Source organism: Haliotis asinina, chromosome 3 (genome assembly GCF_037392515.1).
Source record: "Haliotis asinina isolate JCU_RB_2024 chromosome 3, JCU_Hal_asi_v2, whole genome shotgun sequence".
NCBI lineage: Eukaryota > Metazoa > Mollusca > Gastropoda > Lepetellida > Haliotidae > Haliotis > Haliotis asinina.
The window spans coordinates 18543435-18562279 of NC_090282.1; the positions used below are offsets into that span (position 1 = coordinate 18543435).

At 38.2% G+C, this 18845-nt stretch overlaps 1 protein-coding gene across 1 annotated transcript; it reads left to right on the forward strand.

Moving 5' to 3' along the window:
* The first annotated feature begins 227 nt into the window (after positions 1-227).
* On the forward strand, positions 228-10935 carry LOC137279286 (protein C1orf43 homolog). The gene is made up of 8 exons (XM_067811803.1): positions 228-308; positions 1736-1875; positions 2326-2427; positions 2967-3066; positions 4071-4124; positions 5367-5536; positions 6194-6252; positions 7230-10935. The coding sequence occupies exons 2-8, from the start codon at positions 1822-1824 to the stop codon at positions 7546-7548; spliced, it is 858 nt and encodes a 285-aa protein (XP_067667904.1). The 5' UTR covers positions 228-308; positions 1736-1821; the 3' UTR covers positions 7549-10935.
* The last annotated feature ends 7910 nt before the right edge of the window (positions 10936-18845 follow it).

The window sequence follows — 18845 nt, forward strand, 5'->3', positions numbered from 1 at the left end:
ATTGGTATTTCGTTCAGCTTGAAAAAGTAAATGTTTTGTTTGTATGGCAGACGGACAGTTTCGTGTTAGATAAAATTGCAAATTGACACAGTCATCTTTCGTGTGACAGGGAAAGGAAAACGGTAAAAATGCCGATGTGTGACGGGCGAACCTAACATTGGGATTCTATGCATTTCCTTTACGATCCCACTTTTGCATGACTGTTCGTTTTGAGACAACCAACATGGCGGCGGATTGATTTCCGGTTATTAATTTTTCTCCGGTAAATATGTGTTTACCGCTAGTTTCCTTTTATTCGGAGAATCAAGGTAAGCGATGTATCTTGCAACTGTGTAATGAAGACAAGTTAACGTTCGGTGGCTTATGTATGCTCAGATAATTAACTCGTCAAATATTTTACCTTGGCTTTGCCTGCGATAGGTGATCGACCTCGACTTGCTGAATTAGTGAATATCCCACATTGAAATGTGATGTTCGTGTTTTGTCGTTTTCCACGATTGTTCGTGCGTGAAATGGCAATACCTTTAAACGCCAGATTCACAACCGAACTGTAAATACACACGTTTTCACTGATATGTCAATGTAAAACAAGCAAAGAGGGAAGACAACAGTGTTGAAACTAGTAATAGTAGTATACTAGTAATGGACAGGTGGAGTTCACGTGTAACACATCAGATGAAATTGTGTTTAGAAGAATCAGATATGTGTGTAGTTTGGAGGCATCATGAAATTGTCACTTTAGACGTGATAAATATTCGTATTCCAATATTTATGTTAAGAATACTATCACGACAGTTAATTTGCACTATTCATACACAGCTGACAATGATGTTTAACTCACGTGACTGGTTAATTTAACTTTCATTCAGATAATGTTATCGATTTAGCTGTTTGACTATAGCATGACAGTCAGTTTAACTTTTAAGACTAGCCCATACATTTACTTGAAGATTCAAGTTCGAATTGGTCTTAGCTGTCTAAAGGCATGATTGGTTAGTGGACATCATTTTATCCTTCTTGCATCGATAAATGATCACTATGTCAGTTAACTAGATTGTCTGATCCAGGGTCAATTGTTCAACAACTGTAGTCATGTAAGTGAACCCTGCTTAAAGAGTGATGATCCCATACAACAGTGAAACCCACGTAAATTGAAATATATGTCACAGTAAATACTATTAATAAATCACAATTTCAACTATTTTAGGACAAAAAGTTAACATCACAAGTTGGAGCGTTTAGAGCAACATTCAGCAATATTTTAGGTACGTCAGTCTTCTGCAATAATCCAGCAGACACTCCAGGAATTTATTTAACAACCATCAATCTATACAAATTGGATACAAATATTACAATGACATGCATCAAGTGACTCAGCTAACCTGAACATTCAAACCCATTCATCACTTCTTTCAAGCACATGTTGTTGGAGACCTAGATTCCTAATTTTACCTAGTTATACTTGTGTATATTTCATCTTGCCATTTTTTAAATCAGAATTCAGTTAGCATGGATAGTTGATGTTTCTGCAAGCATTTCCAATTTTTTGTTGTTTTTGACTCAGAATGCAGTTAGTTGATATTTCTGCAAGCATTTCCAATTTCACCATCATGTTAACACTAACCAGGTGATCACACCACAACAGTTTTCATGTCTTTTCATGACATTCATTTGGCTAGGAAAGTTGTTGAATAGGTGATGTCTTACTATTTACTGTTTTCCACTTTCATTTCAGATTGGCATTCAGACATGAAGTGCTTCACAGATTAAGTAGCTCCATCATGGTTTATATGATCAAACTGTGTTTATCAGTTTCTGGACATGGCTGAATTGTCAATTGTCAGTGTAGTCCTATTCATAGCGTCAGGGGGCTTGGTAAGCTGTTTTTATTCAGTCACTTCCATTCTACGTGTTAAACTTATTAAAGCGTAGTAGAAATTCAGAATGTGCTGTTAAGACATTCCTGATGCAAAACAGTTTGAGCTGAGCAGTGGAGGCAATCATTCTAATGCCGCTTTCATGTGTGTTATGTTGTTTTGTTTTATTTCTTCTTCTTTCTTTTGTTGGCAGTGGCCTAATTGTTAAACTATTTGTTCATCACACTGAAGACCCACATTTGATTCCAAAATGGATACAACATGTGAAGTCCATTTCTTGTGTCTCTCATCATGATATTGCTGGAATAGTGCTAAAAGTAGCATAAAACTAAACTCGTTTCTTTCTTTTGTATGAGTGCCATATGTCTTGATATGTGTTTCATTATGCAGATCTAAAGATGATGAAGGAAAACTGTATTGTCACATTGCACCATTTCTGCATTTAAAGGTTTTCATCCTACTCTTCCTGTTTGCGAAGCGTCAGATTACAAGATTCACACTCAAGTCTGCTAGGAGACCTCATGTCAACATTGGAACAGATGCACCCAAGGTATATTGCACTTCTCATTGATCACATGCACTGTTTCAGTCAATGGTCCTTGAGAGATGTGTTATTTTCTGAAACAATTTCAACCAATCACAAATACAAAAAACAGAGTGCAGAGAAAGAGACGGCTGGATGTGCGAGAAAGGATGGAGACGGCACAGCGCAGGTTAATGAATCAAAAACTTTATCAGCATTTGCGTCTGTGCTGTAACAAACAGTGAGCTGTGTCAATATTTGAATGAGGAACTTTTCATTTTTTTCAGGACAAAAAATCTACAAAAACCTCAAAGAGTTGGTATGATGTGTTGTTATGATCAGCGTTTCATTGAGCATGTTTATTAGTCTCTGAGTTAGATTGCAATTCATCAGTCTGCTTTTGAGCCAAACAGATTCTGGAAGGTGTGTTCTTATTTGCAATGCAGGATATTGTAGAAGTCATGTTATGATTTTGTTATTTGTCAAATTGAACGTGCTCAAACAGTGTTTTGGTGTTTTTTTACATGTATCCAACACTAACACTGAAGTGATGTTATTCTGTTTAGATCATGAGACAGGAGATCAAGAGACGCCTGGATCGAGTGGAGCATTTTATGTATGAACCAGTGCTGCTGACCGAGAAAGTCCAGATCGTGGCTTCCTCAGGTAGGTCATTCTCCTGTCTGTTCAAGCTCAGTGACCAAATGTCGTCAGCATAGTGTGACCAGTTTGTGACTTTCTCAGGTTTTTCATACTCAGTGTTTGACTTGTTTATAGCAGCATCTACGAGGATCCGCTGTTCTTGAGTTTAAATTTGTGATGATGTGTTCATTGGCTTGTGTACGCCTCACACAGGTATGTGATAATGATGTGCAGCAATTTCGGGATGATATTTAAACAATCACAGGCATCCCTCTGGCTGTTCATCATGAAATATTTGTTCACCAGGATATTTCAGTCTTCATTTCTTTTACTATTTTTTTGTTTAGATTTTTACTAAACTTATGCTTCCATCCCTAGCAAACTTTGAGAAGTACCTGGTGAAGGTGCAGGTGAAGCTAAATACACTCACTTTTCCATGTAGTCATACTGATAGGTGGGGTAGCCTATTGTTAAAGTGGTTGTCACTCCAATGTGGTATGGCAAGGCTTTGCTGGAATGTTGCTGAAAGCGGTGTAAAACCATACACAATCACTGTTGAATGTTACATTCTAACTTTTTGTGATTTGGATGTCAACAATGTGTTTGTCTGTATTTGAATGTTTGATGTTACTACAGAGCTAGGTGATTGTTGGAATATTGAAAGCATTTCTCTTTAACATCACAATTCCCATCAATCAAAGCAGCAGTGCATGTACCATTATGTCTTGATAACACATACCTATTGTTTACAGTTCTCTGGTTATTATTTGTAATATATTGACACCTATGAAACACTAACATTGTAAGATCCATGGTTTGACTTCCCCATTGGTAACTAATGTTGAATATACACATTCATGATTGCGTCATTGATACTTTTCAACCAGACTGTTACATGTGATATAATAGTGACTGCAGTCCACATGACTGGCATGTTCACAGCTATGTAGTATATAGAAATATTAATGAAACATTGTTTGTCCCGTTCCTTAACTTATATATTTTTATTCCTCTGGTTTTTTTTTTAGTTCCCAACCATTACTACTACAGAATGAAGGCTCTGGATGCTTACACTAATGCAAGTAAGTAGACGGAAAACAGTTTCTTGGACTAAGTTGGAGTTAACCAATCAACCTTCAACTTGGCTGTAGCGGAAATTTTGTTTTCAGTACTGGATGATATTTTTTGTGTCATCCCCTTCCAGAATTATGCATATAGGTTATCACACTTGTGTGTTTTGGGATGGTTAATATCCTGCATTAGGAATAAACTCTGTATTCAGCAAGCCTTGGCAGGCTAAATCATAGAGTTTATTCCTAGTGCAGGATATTGACCATCCCAAAACACACAAGTGTGATAACTTATTCATCATAAAATGTCATGGTTGTTTTATGTTTAAAAATATGCGCTTTTGTTTGCTACAGATCATGAAACTCAACTTCATTGGTTGTGCCCGCATATATATGTCACAAATATGTGTGTAGTAACATGTCTCGTCACAAGTTCGTTGACACATTTTTCTACTGATCACTCATTTGACTGCGTTACATTATCTAGTTCCCAGTAAGGTTTTATGTTAAAGAGCATTGACAAATAACAACAGAAACTTGCATGGAAATTCAGAAAATTTCAATAAACCTTTCGAACAAGAAAGACACTTTAATGTTTACATGACACTGTGCACCTGGATTCCTCTACTGCCCTCTCCCTATCACTGATAGTCGGTCGGGAAGCTGTTGTTGGTATCTTTGCAAACCTATGGATTTCTATCTTCGCTTTGTGATCTACTCCATTTACCATAACCAAGTATGAGTTTTCTCATATCAAAGCACCGACAGAACCATAACCATGGTCATCACTGCAGACACGATCATCAACCCTTGATGCCATGTTTGTTTACACTCTGAAAGTAGTCCCTAAAATTTGCATATGATCCCAACAGATACCAAAAATATCATTTGGCTCTATCCAGCCGAGAACACTATCCATTGTATGATAAAATCAGTTCCTTTGGGCAGCAGGGTAACCTATCAAGTGTTAGCTCAATGTGCATAAGTTTGATCCCCTATGTGGTACCAAGTGTAAAGTCCTAAATCTTGTGTCATGTAATGTGCTTTTGTTTGATTTTTCCTAAATTTGGCTCAAAACCATTCCCACAACCTCAAACTGTTTCTTGAAAAAAAATCTTTCTGCCTTGTATGTGTTGTTGACTTGAAGTTGAATTGGAACCCGTTCCGACACCTGAAGTTTTGTCACATCCCCATAATAAGGTGTGACGACAAGATGCTGCCCTCATCTGATACTTCTAACCCTTCCCTCCACAGTCGAGAGTCTGCGTGAGAATGAACCCACAATGGAGATGCGACACCCGACACAGACTATCCTCCAGTACCTGTTTTCTCTCTGTCCATCAGCGATCACAGGACCTGCTCACAAGTCGGACATCCTCCACCGATTCGCTGATGGCTATGTTCAAGCCAGGCATGACCCAGCTGTAAGTAGCAATCATCCTCTTTTAGACACAGGACCACTTGAACATGTATTAAAATTAGGGTGATCTCCATGGGATTCAAGATCAAGATGAACCTTTTGCTTGCATTTATGTTTGTTTAACCTTTATGTGTCATCCCAGCTGTTAACCCTTGTGTGTCATCCCAGCTATGTTAAGCCTTGTGTGTCATACCAGCTACACTGACACTCGTGTGTCATCCCACCTGTGTTAACCCTTGTGTGTCATCCTAGGCATGTTAACCCTTGTGTATCCACCCAGGTATTTTAAGTTTTGTGTGTAATCCCAGCTATGTTAACCCTTGTGTATCATTCGAGCCATGTGAACACTTGTGTATCATCCCACCTATGTTAACCCTTGTGTGTCATCCCAGCTACGTTAACACTTGTGTGTCATCCCAGCTACGTTAACACTTGTGTGTCACATGTAATATATTACAGATGTTACTGTTTGGTTAGTGTGTTGTTTATGGTGTGGACCAGACAATCCAGATATCATTTTGCAGCAACATGAGTATTATAGGAATCCGATGACATGTGTCAACTATGTACTGATCCTGTTAGTCAGCTCTTAAAAAAAGCATGGGTTACTAAGGATGAGTTCTATTCTGTGTGTTAGGTTTTACAATGTTGTATGTTTCAGGTGTTTGAAGGGGAGCAGTTCATCAACTACATGGAGCTGCTGGACCAGGTGATTCGCCTGTAAGTAGCAAGTGGAGACAAACATGGTTTACACTGACTGCAAAGTTTAACAATAAGGCAGGTAATAAGGCATTTACCAGTAACATCTTGTTCAGAGGTATGATAGAAAACAGCCTGCACATGTTTGTATAATCCTCATAAACTAGAAAAAGGATAAGATAATAACATCACATACATCCTTGTTTCTGTCCATATGGTTAAAAATAATATAAATTGGAATCGCATGCAAGTCTCTCTCACCCACTCACTCCTGTTTGCATCATACAGACATCATTTGTGTCACTTTTTTGTGTGAAAAGTGTGACTTGCTCACTCACTCACTCATTCACTCACTCATGTTTGCATCATACAGACATCACTTGTCACATTTTTATGTGATAATTGTGGCTCGCTCGCTCACTCACTCACTCACTCACTCACTCACTCACTCACTCACTCACTCACTCACTCATGTTTGCATCATCCAGACAGCAGACCTGATTTAGGGAACTCAAGTAAGAATGTTTGTATGACCACGAGTGAGTGAGTGAATTTAGTTTTACAACCCACTCAGCAATATTCCAGCAGCAGCGGAGTGTAAATAGTCCAGCCTGGACTGGACAGTCCAGTGATCAACAGCATGAGGTATAGCCATGACTACACTCACTCTGTCTCAATAGTACCTATGTAGACAACCCTTTCTTGTCGTAAGAGGGTAAAACTGAATCAGGTGGTCAGGCTCGTTCACTTGGCTGACTCTTGTCATCATATGTGAGTTGCGTAGATTGACAGATTTTTGGGCAAGACTCAGTTATTCACAGACCGCCACCTTAGAGCTGGAATATTGCAGCATTAAACAACAAACAAAGCCACTAACATTGATGGTTTATACATACAAGGATTCTGTCACTCAGTACATAAATCAGTGTGACACTCATGATCACATAAAGTCTACATATAATTATTCTTGAATTTCTTCTGTTGCTGTCTTTCTCCAGCATCAAGCAAGATGCTGATAAGCGCTCCAGCACAGCAGTGTGGTTCAGCAAGAATGTCAAGGACACAGAAGTGGTCTACCAGCCGGGCAAAAAAGGTTTCGAAGATGGCACAGTTACCGTCCAAGCCTCCAAGTCTCACAAAGACACAGAACCAAAGACAGAGACTCGGAACCGGCGCCCAGACAGTCTGGAACATATCAATCTGGTGGACAGTGGCAAGTCCAGCGGCTACAGCAGTACGGACAGGTCAAGCAGCAGCAGAGGGAGCGTGGAGAAACTCATCCCTGTCCGAGAAGCTGAGAAGGAAGATCCTGTGTAAACACTAGAAGATCCTGTGTAAACACTGGAGGATCCTGTGTAAACACTGGAAGATCCTGTGTAAACACTGGAGGATCCTGTGTAAACACTGGAAGATCCTATGTACAGAATTTTATGTACCCCTGAACCTCCTGGTGTTACCATGACTTTTAGGGATATATGAATCTTGGAGAGGATTAGAGAATGTTTGGTGAAGAAGTGTGATATGTTTGATTCATTCATCTTGAATGTTTTATAGAACAGTGTAGTTAGTATACTGAAGGGCAAAAGTAACTAAACATGTACAGGTTTATGATTATGTTGTGGTGAAACAACCAGTTAGTAATTTTTATTCTGGGATTGTAGATTTGTATATACTCTTATCTATTCTGCAGGAACAACGACATTCACCATTGCGTTTTCTTTTTCACAATGTTCTCCTCCTCTTATTCCACTGGGATTCTTCAGGGTAAATAGTTCAGCAAATATATAGACTAATCTCAGAGGGGTTAATTAAGTAACTGTTTGTATTAATTTTCTTCCAAACTTGGTAGGTTTCTAGTTTGTCTTGTACGCTATACATTCATAAGTCCACACATCATAGTGGATAGTAATTTGCATGTAACTTGTTGTGGTAAGTGTTGGATAGGTGGTACACTATGGTGGTAACAGTACACAGTTTCTATTGTGATCATACACATGGTTTAGTGGCAGCCATTACTGCCTTTAAAGGGAGATAATTTAACTGTGGTTCATATTTTTTTTTCATCTTCTGCCCACAGAGTAGGTCTGAAGAAATGTTTGCATCTAACTGATAATGAAACTAAGGTTTCTGTTGTATAACATGTATAAGCTTGAGTATTTGAAACATAGGTTCACAGAAGGATGAATGCCTAATGAATGAATGTCATTAACACAGATGGCTGATGTCTTATTCAGTAAAACTAATGATTCAGTGCCTAATGTGACTTGTCTACTCAACACCCTCATACACCCTCAAGATGTTATCATCTTGTATAAGCAAATCCACATTGATTCTTGTTGTTTACAGGAGATAAAATTATCATGCAGAACAGTATTTATACCAAGCACACCTCACTGTGACATTTCGCGAAAACAGGACTTTCCTTGTACACAGAACAGTTTTTTCACTCTAACAGCACAAGGATGTTTTAGTGTACACAAAACATGCATTTGGACTGTATTGAACCCAGAAATCCATGATGACGCAACCGTTGCTCTTAGGAACGTCAGTGAGCACTAAGCTGTATTATATCTTTCTGGCCTTGAGACAATGTCTGTTAGGAGCATACCGGTATATATTTTCATAGGACATTTTTCAGTGTTTGTACATATGCATGATTCTTTGATCCAGAATTTGAAAATCCTAAATTTGTAAAATTGATGTGTGTTATGACAACATTTTAACTAGTTATGGATATATTTCCTCATGTAATGACCATAAGACAGTGGGTGCAATTGTTCCTGAACAGGGCTTAAGTGGGACATATACCTCATTGCTCACAAACTTGTTTTGGTTTTATTATTTTGTCATCATTATTCACCATTGTTCACCATTCCCTTGCAAACTGCAAATCTAAATTGCATATTTTACTTTGTTTTATCATACTAACATACCCACATTTTTCTTTTTCATTATTAACATGGTTGATGTATTTTTACAAATATTTATTTTAGAAGGAACATTAACAACGACAATGTGATATTTGCATTTTCGTGATGATGTGTGTGTGTACATATGTAGATATCAATGTAAGTCATGTTCCACTAGGTTGTCTTTGTGGTGTGACAGTTGTTGATCTGTTCTTTGATAAATACTTATGATAGTCTTAGCACTGAGGTAGGTTCGTGGAACTGGGTACCATACAATAGTATCTTATCGCTGTTTGTAACCATGGTAACCGATGAATGCTTTGATAGTGAGAAGAATGTTAGTGAGTAAGTTTTGTGTTGGGTCTATAAGCAACAAGCTATGATAAGATAGGTCTCCTTTGATCAAAGAGACCAAAACAGTTCATATTTTAGAAAATTCAGAATTTCTCTGATTTACTGGCATTTTATCCATTAAATGTTTTACCATGGTGTTGTTATGTTAATGAAAGAAAAATTGTAAGTTGAACACTTTCATAAACTGCTGTAGAAACTTTTCAGACACATTTTTAGTTTGCTTCCAGTAGAGGTGCATAGTGGCCATATTTTAAACTTGAAATGTTTGCAATTGACTAAGGTAAATGAAAATAACTTTTACTCGCAACAGAATTTATTACAAGGCCTTGTGTTGGAGTGAAAGTCACAGTTATTTCATGGGATGGCCAAAAATAGCACATGAAAAACATAAAAACCGACAGGGGCTTTGCTAAAATGGATGATGGATTTCTTGCCATCAGTTTTGTATTATCACCAGCACCAGGTCCTCTCTTGAACATTATTATTCAGTCTGTCTTAGTGCAACAGAAACCATTTCAGTGCCATTCACCTTCGGTGATATCATAAGCATTGGATGAATATGAAATACTTGTGAAGTAAACATGTTTTGTCTCCCACTGGCACAAAACACCCATATGATGCTGAATTCTGAATGAGGTTGGCAATTACTTGAAGCTAGGAACATCTATCAGATGTGAGCACCATCGTTGGATAATAGACAGAGAACGTAAGCCATGCTGACCAAATGCTTTCTGCATATGATATTGACCACTTAAATAGTGAACAGTGATGTAAATGTAGAATATAAGAACAATAATCGGTTTATAATCCACTGTTCTAAGGCATCTACTTTCTCTCATTTTTTTCATGTATGACTGTCATTGCTAAACTGGTCACTGAAGAAGGCTTTACAGGAGATCTGTGGCCTCCTTTCACAAAGCACTAAGGTGATAATATGTCACTAAGGTAACTTTAGTACAATGTTAAAGAATGGGAGTTAACCTATCCTTAGTAAAGGTTGCTCTATGAAAGGAGTCCATAGCACCGTAATGAAGACTCAGGTGTCTCCAAATTGTGGTGCCAGTGTTTGGTAGCAGTCACCATGACGATTCTGAAATAATGCTAAATGACCAATATTCTCACCATTAAATGTTTTGTCCAAAATCTGTGATGGATTGACTTTAAATAATCACATTCCATGCCCACAGATTGATGTTTCATGAAAACAGAATCATGTTCCATGTATACAGCTCTGTGCTTGTGTATCTGTGATATGATCCCTCACACAGAGCAGTGGCTGAAAACCACAGCTCATATATACATAATCTGTAATAGGTAGAGTTCATGTAGTGTCTGAGATTGTACAAGGGAACACTTCGTTTAGAAAGTAGACAGTATTTTCTATTGACACCATTTACCCTTATATCTAACATGTCTACAATCAGACCTACCAGATTCATATAGAAGAAAAACATTTAGAGTTAAAACAATATGTTATCACATTTATCAAGTTTATTTTTAATTTATCATTTCATATTTGTCTGTGAAATCTAAACTGGAATTCTATATGAAAGGTTTCCAGACAATATAAAAATGCAATTATAATTTTGTTCTCGCTATCATCAACATCTTAAATATTATGTATGGATAATAAACTTGTAAGTACCTTTATTCAGCTGTGTCAGCTGTACATATGTATGTGTGTCAAGCGAACTTGGTATTTTATCGCACATAAAGTGAATGTGTGTTTGTGTGTGTGGTGTGTATACACACTATATATTGAACAGGTTTAGTGGTACTACCTCATATTTACACACGTCAACACTCAGTCTTGTTCCTGCACACAATACTATGTAATATCAGTTTAAAATACCGGGTATAATTTCTTGGTGTCTTTTTTCCAAATAACCTGTTGGACAATTCTGTCCTCACTATTCACTTAACAACTCCAGTTAATACAAGTTGGACTGAGGAATCTGTTTGTTTGAGAACTGGCATTCAAAGCATTATCATGAGGCCACAAACATTGATTCTTGATCAACACTTTTAAAAAAGTTGTATGGGTGACTTCAGGATTTTGTTTCAATATGAAAAGGACTTCCGCGTGTGAGCATTTTCCTAGGTCTTCCAGGAGTAAAGAGCCTTTTCATTGCATATGTTCATTTTTATGAACTTTGAAATTTTTTAATTCAATCTTTTAACTGAAGGGTAGTCACTCTCGCCATTGTCACCTAGTACACAAGAGAAAGCTGCTATGTATTTATGTACCTTCATAATCAATAGATAACACCATGATTCAGTGAAGGTTAGAGTTCACCCTAAACACAGATGTTAATTCCTGCAGCCTTAATTTTTCAGAGATCTGGATGAAATAAATTAATCAGTTGATGCCTAGTGTTACCTTGGATAAAAGTCTGACTATGAATCTATTTAGTTAATGTGTTAATGTTGGTGTAGATATATCAAGTAATAAATTTAAGTCTACCGTAAGCTAGGATTGAAATGGAATAATTTATTGATAACTCAGGTAAATTTGTGATAACAGAGACTGTAGTGATATTAACCTTTTTAACAACATTACAAGGAACACCACTGACACGTGTGTTGAGTTATCTTTATATTAAAACACTTTTCTCAATAATGTCAAAAAATTCATTTGTGACCTCAATGGTATAAAGATCAACTTTTCTTGACAAATTTCACTTTATCCCCAAACGTCACCTTAAGCAAGAAGTTCATAATATGCAAAATTATATGACATGTTGTACTTATTTCTCATATATTACTATAATACTTAGAAGTCAAGGTATCTGGTATTGCAAACTTAATGACTTCATACACAGGGCAAATATGGTGATATTGTCACGCTACTCTTGCAATAAATAGGTGGTATTATATTGATATTATATTGAGATGTACATAGCATCAGTCACTGCATTGGATGATGTGTCAGATGTAAGTTGTCACCTCATTTGTGTTTTTATCATCTAAACCCTGTGTGTTTATACATTGTCAGTAATTGGTTGATAGTTTTTTTTCAAAATGATATTTTCTTGAGACTTATGTTGATGTGTTTTGCAAGTTGTTTTTCTGTGTGACATATAAACTGATAATGTCACAGAAATGTTTGAATATTTATAACATATTTTTATTGGTGTAAGTAGAGTTTGTGGTATTTGCCAAGTCTTAGTGAGATACCTATTCAAAATGTCAATAGTGATGTAATTACGGAATGATAGTATCTTTTTAGACAAAACCCGTGAAAATGGTATTAGAGCTGATTTAGTACTGTAGTACTATTGTATGGATCATTATTATTATTTACATGGTAATGCCTTTGTTTTCATATTGTCTGAATCCTCTATGATAGCTGTACATTTGGTCCCTTTAGGTGGTCATTAAATAAGGTTACTTAGATTTGAATATAGTAGTGAATGGGTTTATAACCTATGTATATTTATAGTATTTTATGTGCTAAATCATCTTCCTGTAAATTTTGTCACCTGCCTACTGTTTTGTCAAGTGCCCTCTAGTATGCCTTAATGCTTGTTATTCAGTCAGGAACTGAAAGTATATTAAGCTGATGTCGCCACAAGTTTACATGCACCTAGTAACAGACACCTGACATAAACTGTCCATTCTGTAAGAAGTACATGCAGTATAGTGATGCATTCTCTTCAGCCATTGTCTGTTGCACAAATTCTTTGTCTGACTGAGAAGTTTGACATATAGTACCCCCACAGGATCTTTCTATATCTGCCATTTCTGTGGTACCGGTGTTCCAGTGATCAAAGGCTAGTAAGAGTTGTGTCCCTTACAAACAAAAACAAAGGATTGCTGACTTTGGGTTTGAATCCCGCATTGAGGCTTCTCAGTTCAAATTCAAAGGCTCATAACACATATCCTCTCTAACACTGAAATTTTTCAATTGTTAAAGTTCCATTGTTTTGTGGGCTTGTTATTGTGTGCCCTTGGTGTTCGGCTTTTGAGGATACTCATTGACTTCATGCTGGTATGTCTGTCACACTTGTCCATGTGGTAAACTTTATCATTGTACCCAACCAACAGCTAGATAAACAGAATTGTACCACATCCTTTGATACACGGGTGCTCCTAAACTTGTCTTTCTTGCAAATGTCTGTTCTTCATTCTGAGTAGAAACGAGGAATTGAGATATACATGTTTAGATGTGTGTGTCCTGATATAACCTATTCATGCGCAGTACTATTTATTCCTATGGTATGATCAGAAAGAGGATGTAAGAATTTTTCAGTCAATGCTGATTTTGCTTTCATGGATTTTTTGTCCAAGATAAACATCCAACAAATGCCATGTATACTATGTTGTAAATATGCACGATAATTGTACAAACTGTATGCAAACCCCTTGTACATATGTACAAAGATTGTCAAGCACCTCAAGAATTGTATACTTAACTTCTGAGAGTGATACTGAATTGTGATTACAAATTTTATTTGTAGCTCAGAGGTTCAATTATAATTTTTTTTAAAATTGAAGACCAGAAGAGTTACTGTTTAATGTGTTTTCCAGCTAGTTATATACTTTCAGTAGTTCAATGAATTTTACCTGTCTCTTTTGATGACGTTGTCATTGTAACTTTTCATCGGTAATTTATAAATAAATAACAGGGAAGGTTTGAAGGATATACAGCTTCTTTATTATTAATGTAAGTAAAATATTGGTGTAGCTGCTATATCATTATCAAGCAAGTTCTTAATGAATCTCTAAGAAGTATTTATGAATAAATAGATGTCATCTATAATAGTTTGACGATATGGATTTTTAATAATTCCTTACATATTTAGAACTATAACATAATGGAAACATTCCACCTAAATAAATAATTAGTAAAGAGGGCATCTCGGATTTTGAGATGCATTTGGTAAAGGGGGGTAACTCCTACAACCCCTAGTGATATTTAAAATTTACCAGTGGTAGTTCCACCAGCAGCTGCGATAAACTTGAAGTTCATGTGTGATCTTAGCATAGTCCCCAACAACAGGTGTTGTCACAAGAGGCAGCAGACTGGATCTAGTGATCAGAGTTGATTGATGCATTTTGCATAGAAGGGTAATGATGTTGATCACAGGTCTATCATGACTTAGCTATTTATAGACTGTTGTCATTCAAGTGGACTATTGCAGAGTGTAGTATTATTATTAATTAACAAAGACCACTTTGCAAGTATACATGTATTTGATAAGATAGTATGAGGGTCCCGTTCCTCAAAGCAGTTTTAGCGCTACGACCGTCGTAAGTCGGTGATAAATGTGGGAGTTGCGATCATTTTTGCGCAGCGATCGCCTTGAGGAACGGGGCCCAGGGCAGTCCATAAACAGATGATAACAATACAGATGTATTTTGTTTTCCTTCGCTGCATCTTCATTTTTTACCAATGGTGGCTTTGTTACTGGCAGTACACAAATGTAATAAATCGTAAGTTCTGTGCAAAGTGTTAACACTTTTATACCAGAATTTCTTCTCATTCACTGTCGCTAATTTGCCCAATTGTTTTTTTACATTATGTGGCAGTTTGCTGTGTTGTTATAGTTTCCATAAATTGGACGAGGTGAACAAGATCAGAAATAAATATTAAACAGAAACGTTTGTCAGTTGTGTATTTTCCACCTGCCAGGAAAAGCAGTTTTAGGAGTTTGGATACCGTGGTTTGTGCACATACCGTATGCGGCGGGATGCGACAATAGGAGCTCGTATTAATGCAGTAGCAGTACTGAGCCAGTCTGTAAATATCGGATTCGAATCCTGCAAACTAGAGTCTTGACATGTGAGCATCCAAGTGAACGAGTCTGACAGCCACTTTTGTCTTTCGGCGAACTTATAACAAAGTTTTACATCAGTCCCCATCCGGTTCTAGAAAATCTATGTGCATGTTTTGCCAGTGCCCAAATGAATATCCAATAATTAAGGGTTTAAAACGTCATTAGTGTTCGCGTTTCCCCTTCTCCCAAGCTAGGAACGGGCCCGAATCTTAATTTGATGCACATACTAGGGGATGTCAAGTTTTAAGCCTTGAGCATTTTTCATACCCAGGTGTCACAGCCTATGGTACGACATTGAACCTTGGGGTGTAGCTGATGTGATATATAAGGTTTGGTATCCTACTCTCAGAAGTTATTGAACAGCTCACATTGACAGAAAGAGACCCCCCTCACGGCAATGAAAATGAATAAAATTGAGAATAGAGCAGTAATTAAGTTTTTAGTTCTTGAAGGAAACTCGGCGAAGAACATTGAAGAAAGGCTTTAAGCAGTTTATGGGAAGTCTTCCCCTTCATCGGCTACGATCAAACGATGGGTCAATGAATTTAAGCATGGTAGAGAGAGTCTTGAAGATGACCCCCGTCCAGGTCGCCCAACAACAAGCACTAGTCAGGAAAACATTGACAGAGTGCATAGACTTGTGCTGGAAAATCGTCGAATCACACTCCATGAGTTAGAGGAGACCACAGGCATTTCACACGGATCCATCGAGACAATTCTTCATGAACATCTCGTCATGTCTAAGGTGTGCGCAAAATGGGTGCCAAGAATGCTTACAGATGAAATGAAGCAACCAAGGGTCACCATAAGCAACTCCACGCTAACCAGATACAACATGAATCCAGAAGATTTTCACTTTAGGCTAGTAACCTGTGATGAAACCTGGATCCACCACTATGATCCTGAGGGCAAACAAGAATCCATGGAATGGAAACATGTCACTTCTCCCAGGACCAAAAGTTCAAAGCCTCCAGATCAGTGCAGAAGGTAATGGCGACAGTCTTCTGGGATAGCAAAGGCGTCATCCACATAGATTACTTACCAAAAGGAAGAACATTGAATGGGGAATATTACGCTAACTTGTTGAGGCAAGTGCGACAGTCAAACAAGGAGAAGCGCCGGGGCAAGATCAGACATGGCATTCTTCTACATCAAGACAATGCTCCAGTACACACCTCTCGCGTTGCAGGCGCTGCTGTCCAGGAATGCGGGTACAAAATCTTGCCGCATCCCCTCTACTCTCCAGACCTGGCACCAAGTGATTACCATCTGTTCCCAAATCTCAAGAAACACTTGCATGGTCGTAGATTGCAGGATGATAATGAGCTTATTGCTGCTAGTGAGGCTTGGTGTGAGGACTAAAATGGCGCCTTCTACAGAGATGGCATCAGCGACTGGCAGAAAAGATGGAACAAGTGTCTTGACTCACAAGGGGACTATGTTGAAAAATAAATGTGGTTCATGCCAATATTTTGTGTTTTTCTATGCAAGGCTAAATACTTATTGACATCCCCTCGTACGTGCAGTTCGACTGGGCAACCATGCCACAGCATACACAAATGAAGAAGCCAACTTCTGTTGTCCCATGTCTTCATATTATCGGAAGATTGCTAAGAGCGGCATGGAACTGAACTCACACAGTCGTCTTCCGCGATGGCTTCTGGGTATGGCATAGTGCATAGGGCCGGGTAGCGGTTAAAACGTTTGGTCGTCATGCTGAAGACCAGGGTTCCATTCGCCACATGGGCAATAAATATGAAGCCCATTTTTGGAGTCTCCCAGATATACATGTATTGCTAAAATTTTAGCCACGTAAAACTAAACTCACTTACTCACTCACCCTTTTTCATGGGGTCAAGTCTAAACGTCATTTGGACCGGGACCCCAGTGGGTGAACACTGTATGTTTACTCGACCTTCAGTGGTCATTTAACGAATTTTCAGAGCAAAAAGGTGGGTATGCACCTCTAGATCTGCCTACGGGCTGGAATATTACTGAGTGCGGCGTACATTTCACAACACACGAACTCTTGTCATGATGTCACTGTGCTGGCTGTAGTGTTTCAGTAGTGAAGAACATGCACGCTCCTTCATGGAGACATAACTGCAAATCGAACTGATTATTTATCTGGTTGTGCACAGCGTCTCGTATAGGCTTACGACTTATCGCCATGGTAACAAATTAGCCAGACATGTTTGGCGCATAAAACTGAAATCCAAGATTAACAGCTTTTGCTATATATAGCGTACAGAGCAGACACACTCATCGTCTCAAATCAGATTGACCTTCAGACGCTGCTGAGAGCAGCGAGGGGTCCTACAGTTTACAGTTTGGAAAACATTCTGCCACAGGCGTTGGGCCCTGTTACAGTTCAAAGCGACTCTGGATGTTTCGCGCGGGGAGAGTCAAAGGGAGGTAACCCTCGATACCCGTTTGTCCTGTTGTTCAGTTACAGGATCAGCTCTGTGTTTGCTAGAATTGGGGTTTATTTTAAAGCATCTGCATAATTATTTTATGTTTATATGCCATCGGGACACACTCAACACCCCCTCTAAATTGTTTAAATTACAACGTTCTATAACACGGGACGGACAAACCAGAGACCATATAATAGATATGGTCTCTGGACAAACTGGTATGAAAAAAGTTCAAAGTAAGAAACAATGACATGATGAAATGGAGCCCTGAGACTTTCTTCATTTTCAGACACTAAACAAATCTGATAATTTCTTGGAATTTCCGTACACGTGAAAAAATTCCTATCACCCATTACTGACACGCCGCTGAAAGTGTATGTGACAAGACTTTTTATTGCTCCCCAAAACATCCCCCTACCCAACCTGACCCCTACACTCTTCCACTCCCAGTGTGGTGTCGGCAGTTCAGGGGAAGTATCAAGTGTCTCAACCACATTGCCCAGGGCGGGGAGACTATATTATCCCTGCTCAGGGTTAACATCCCTTGAGATTAATGCAATGGCTGGAAAACTGAATGTATCCAAAGCTATATCAAAGACAGCAACACTGCTAAATATTTCTCCCAAATCGCAATGTTCAGTCTGCATTATGTGTGGCAGTTTGGTTGAAGTCACATGGAACAGGCGAAAACTGTTTATTGGAAGCACTAAGGCAGAGCCATGTCTTCTGATTGAAAACGTCTTAGAAGTAACAGTTAACAGGGAATGTTCCACACACACTGTGTGTAGAAAATGTTTACGTGAAGTCACCCGTATGGACAATACTTTGTGCCGGCTTGTAAAATCCTTTGAAAAGACTGCAATCGATTTGTACCAATCCTGTGGAACTGACTCCGTCACCAAGAGATCCTAGGACGATTCTGAATCAATGGACTCGCTCAGGATGTCTTTATTCCAGGAAAAAATATCAGTAATCTCGGATATAACCGACACTTCACCTACTTTCACCTGTACCAGGGATACAGAATCAGTAAGAGTATGTACAATATTATCACATTTTGAAACTTGTAAATTGCACCCATTTTGTTGTGAGAGAAGTTTGGAACCATCAATATTATAGCATATATACTGTTATAACATTCATCAAAAGAATCG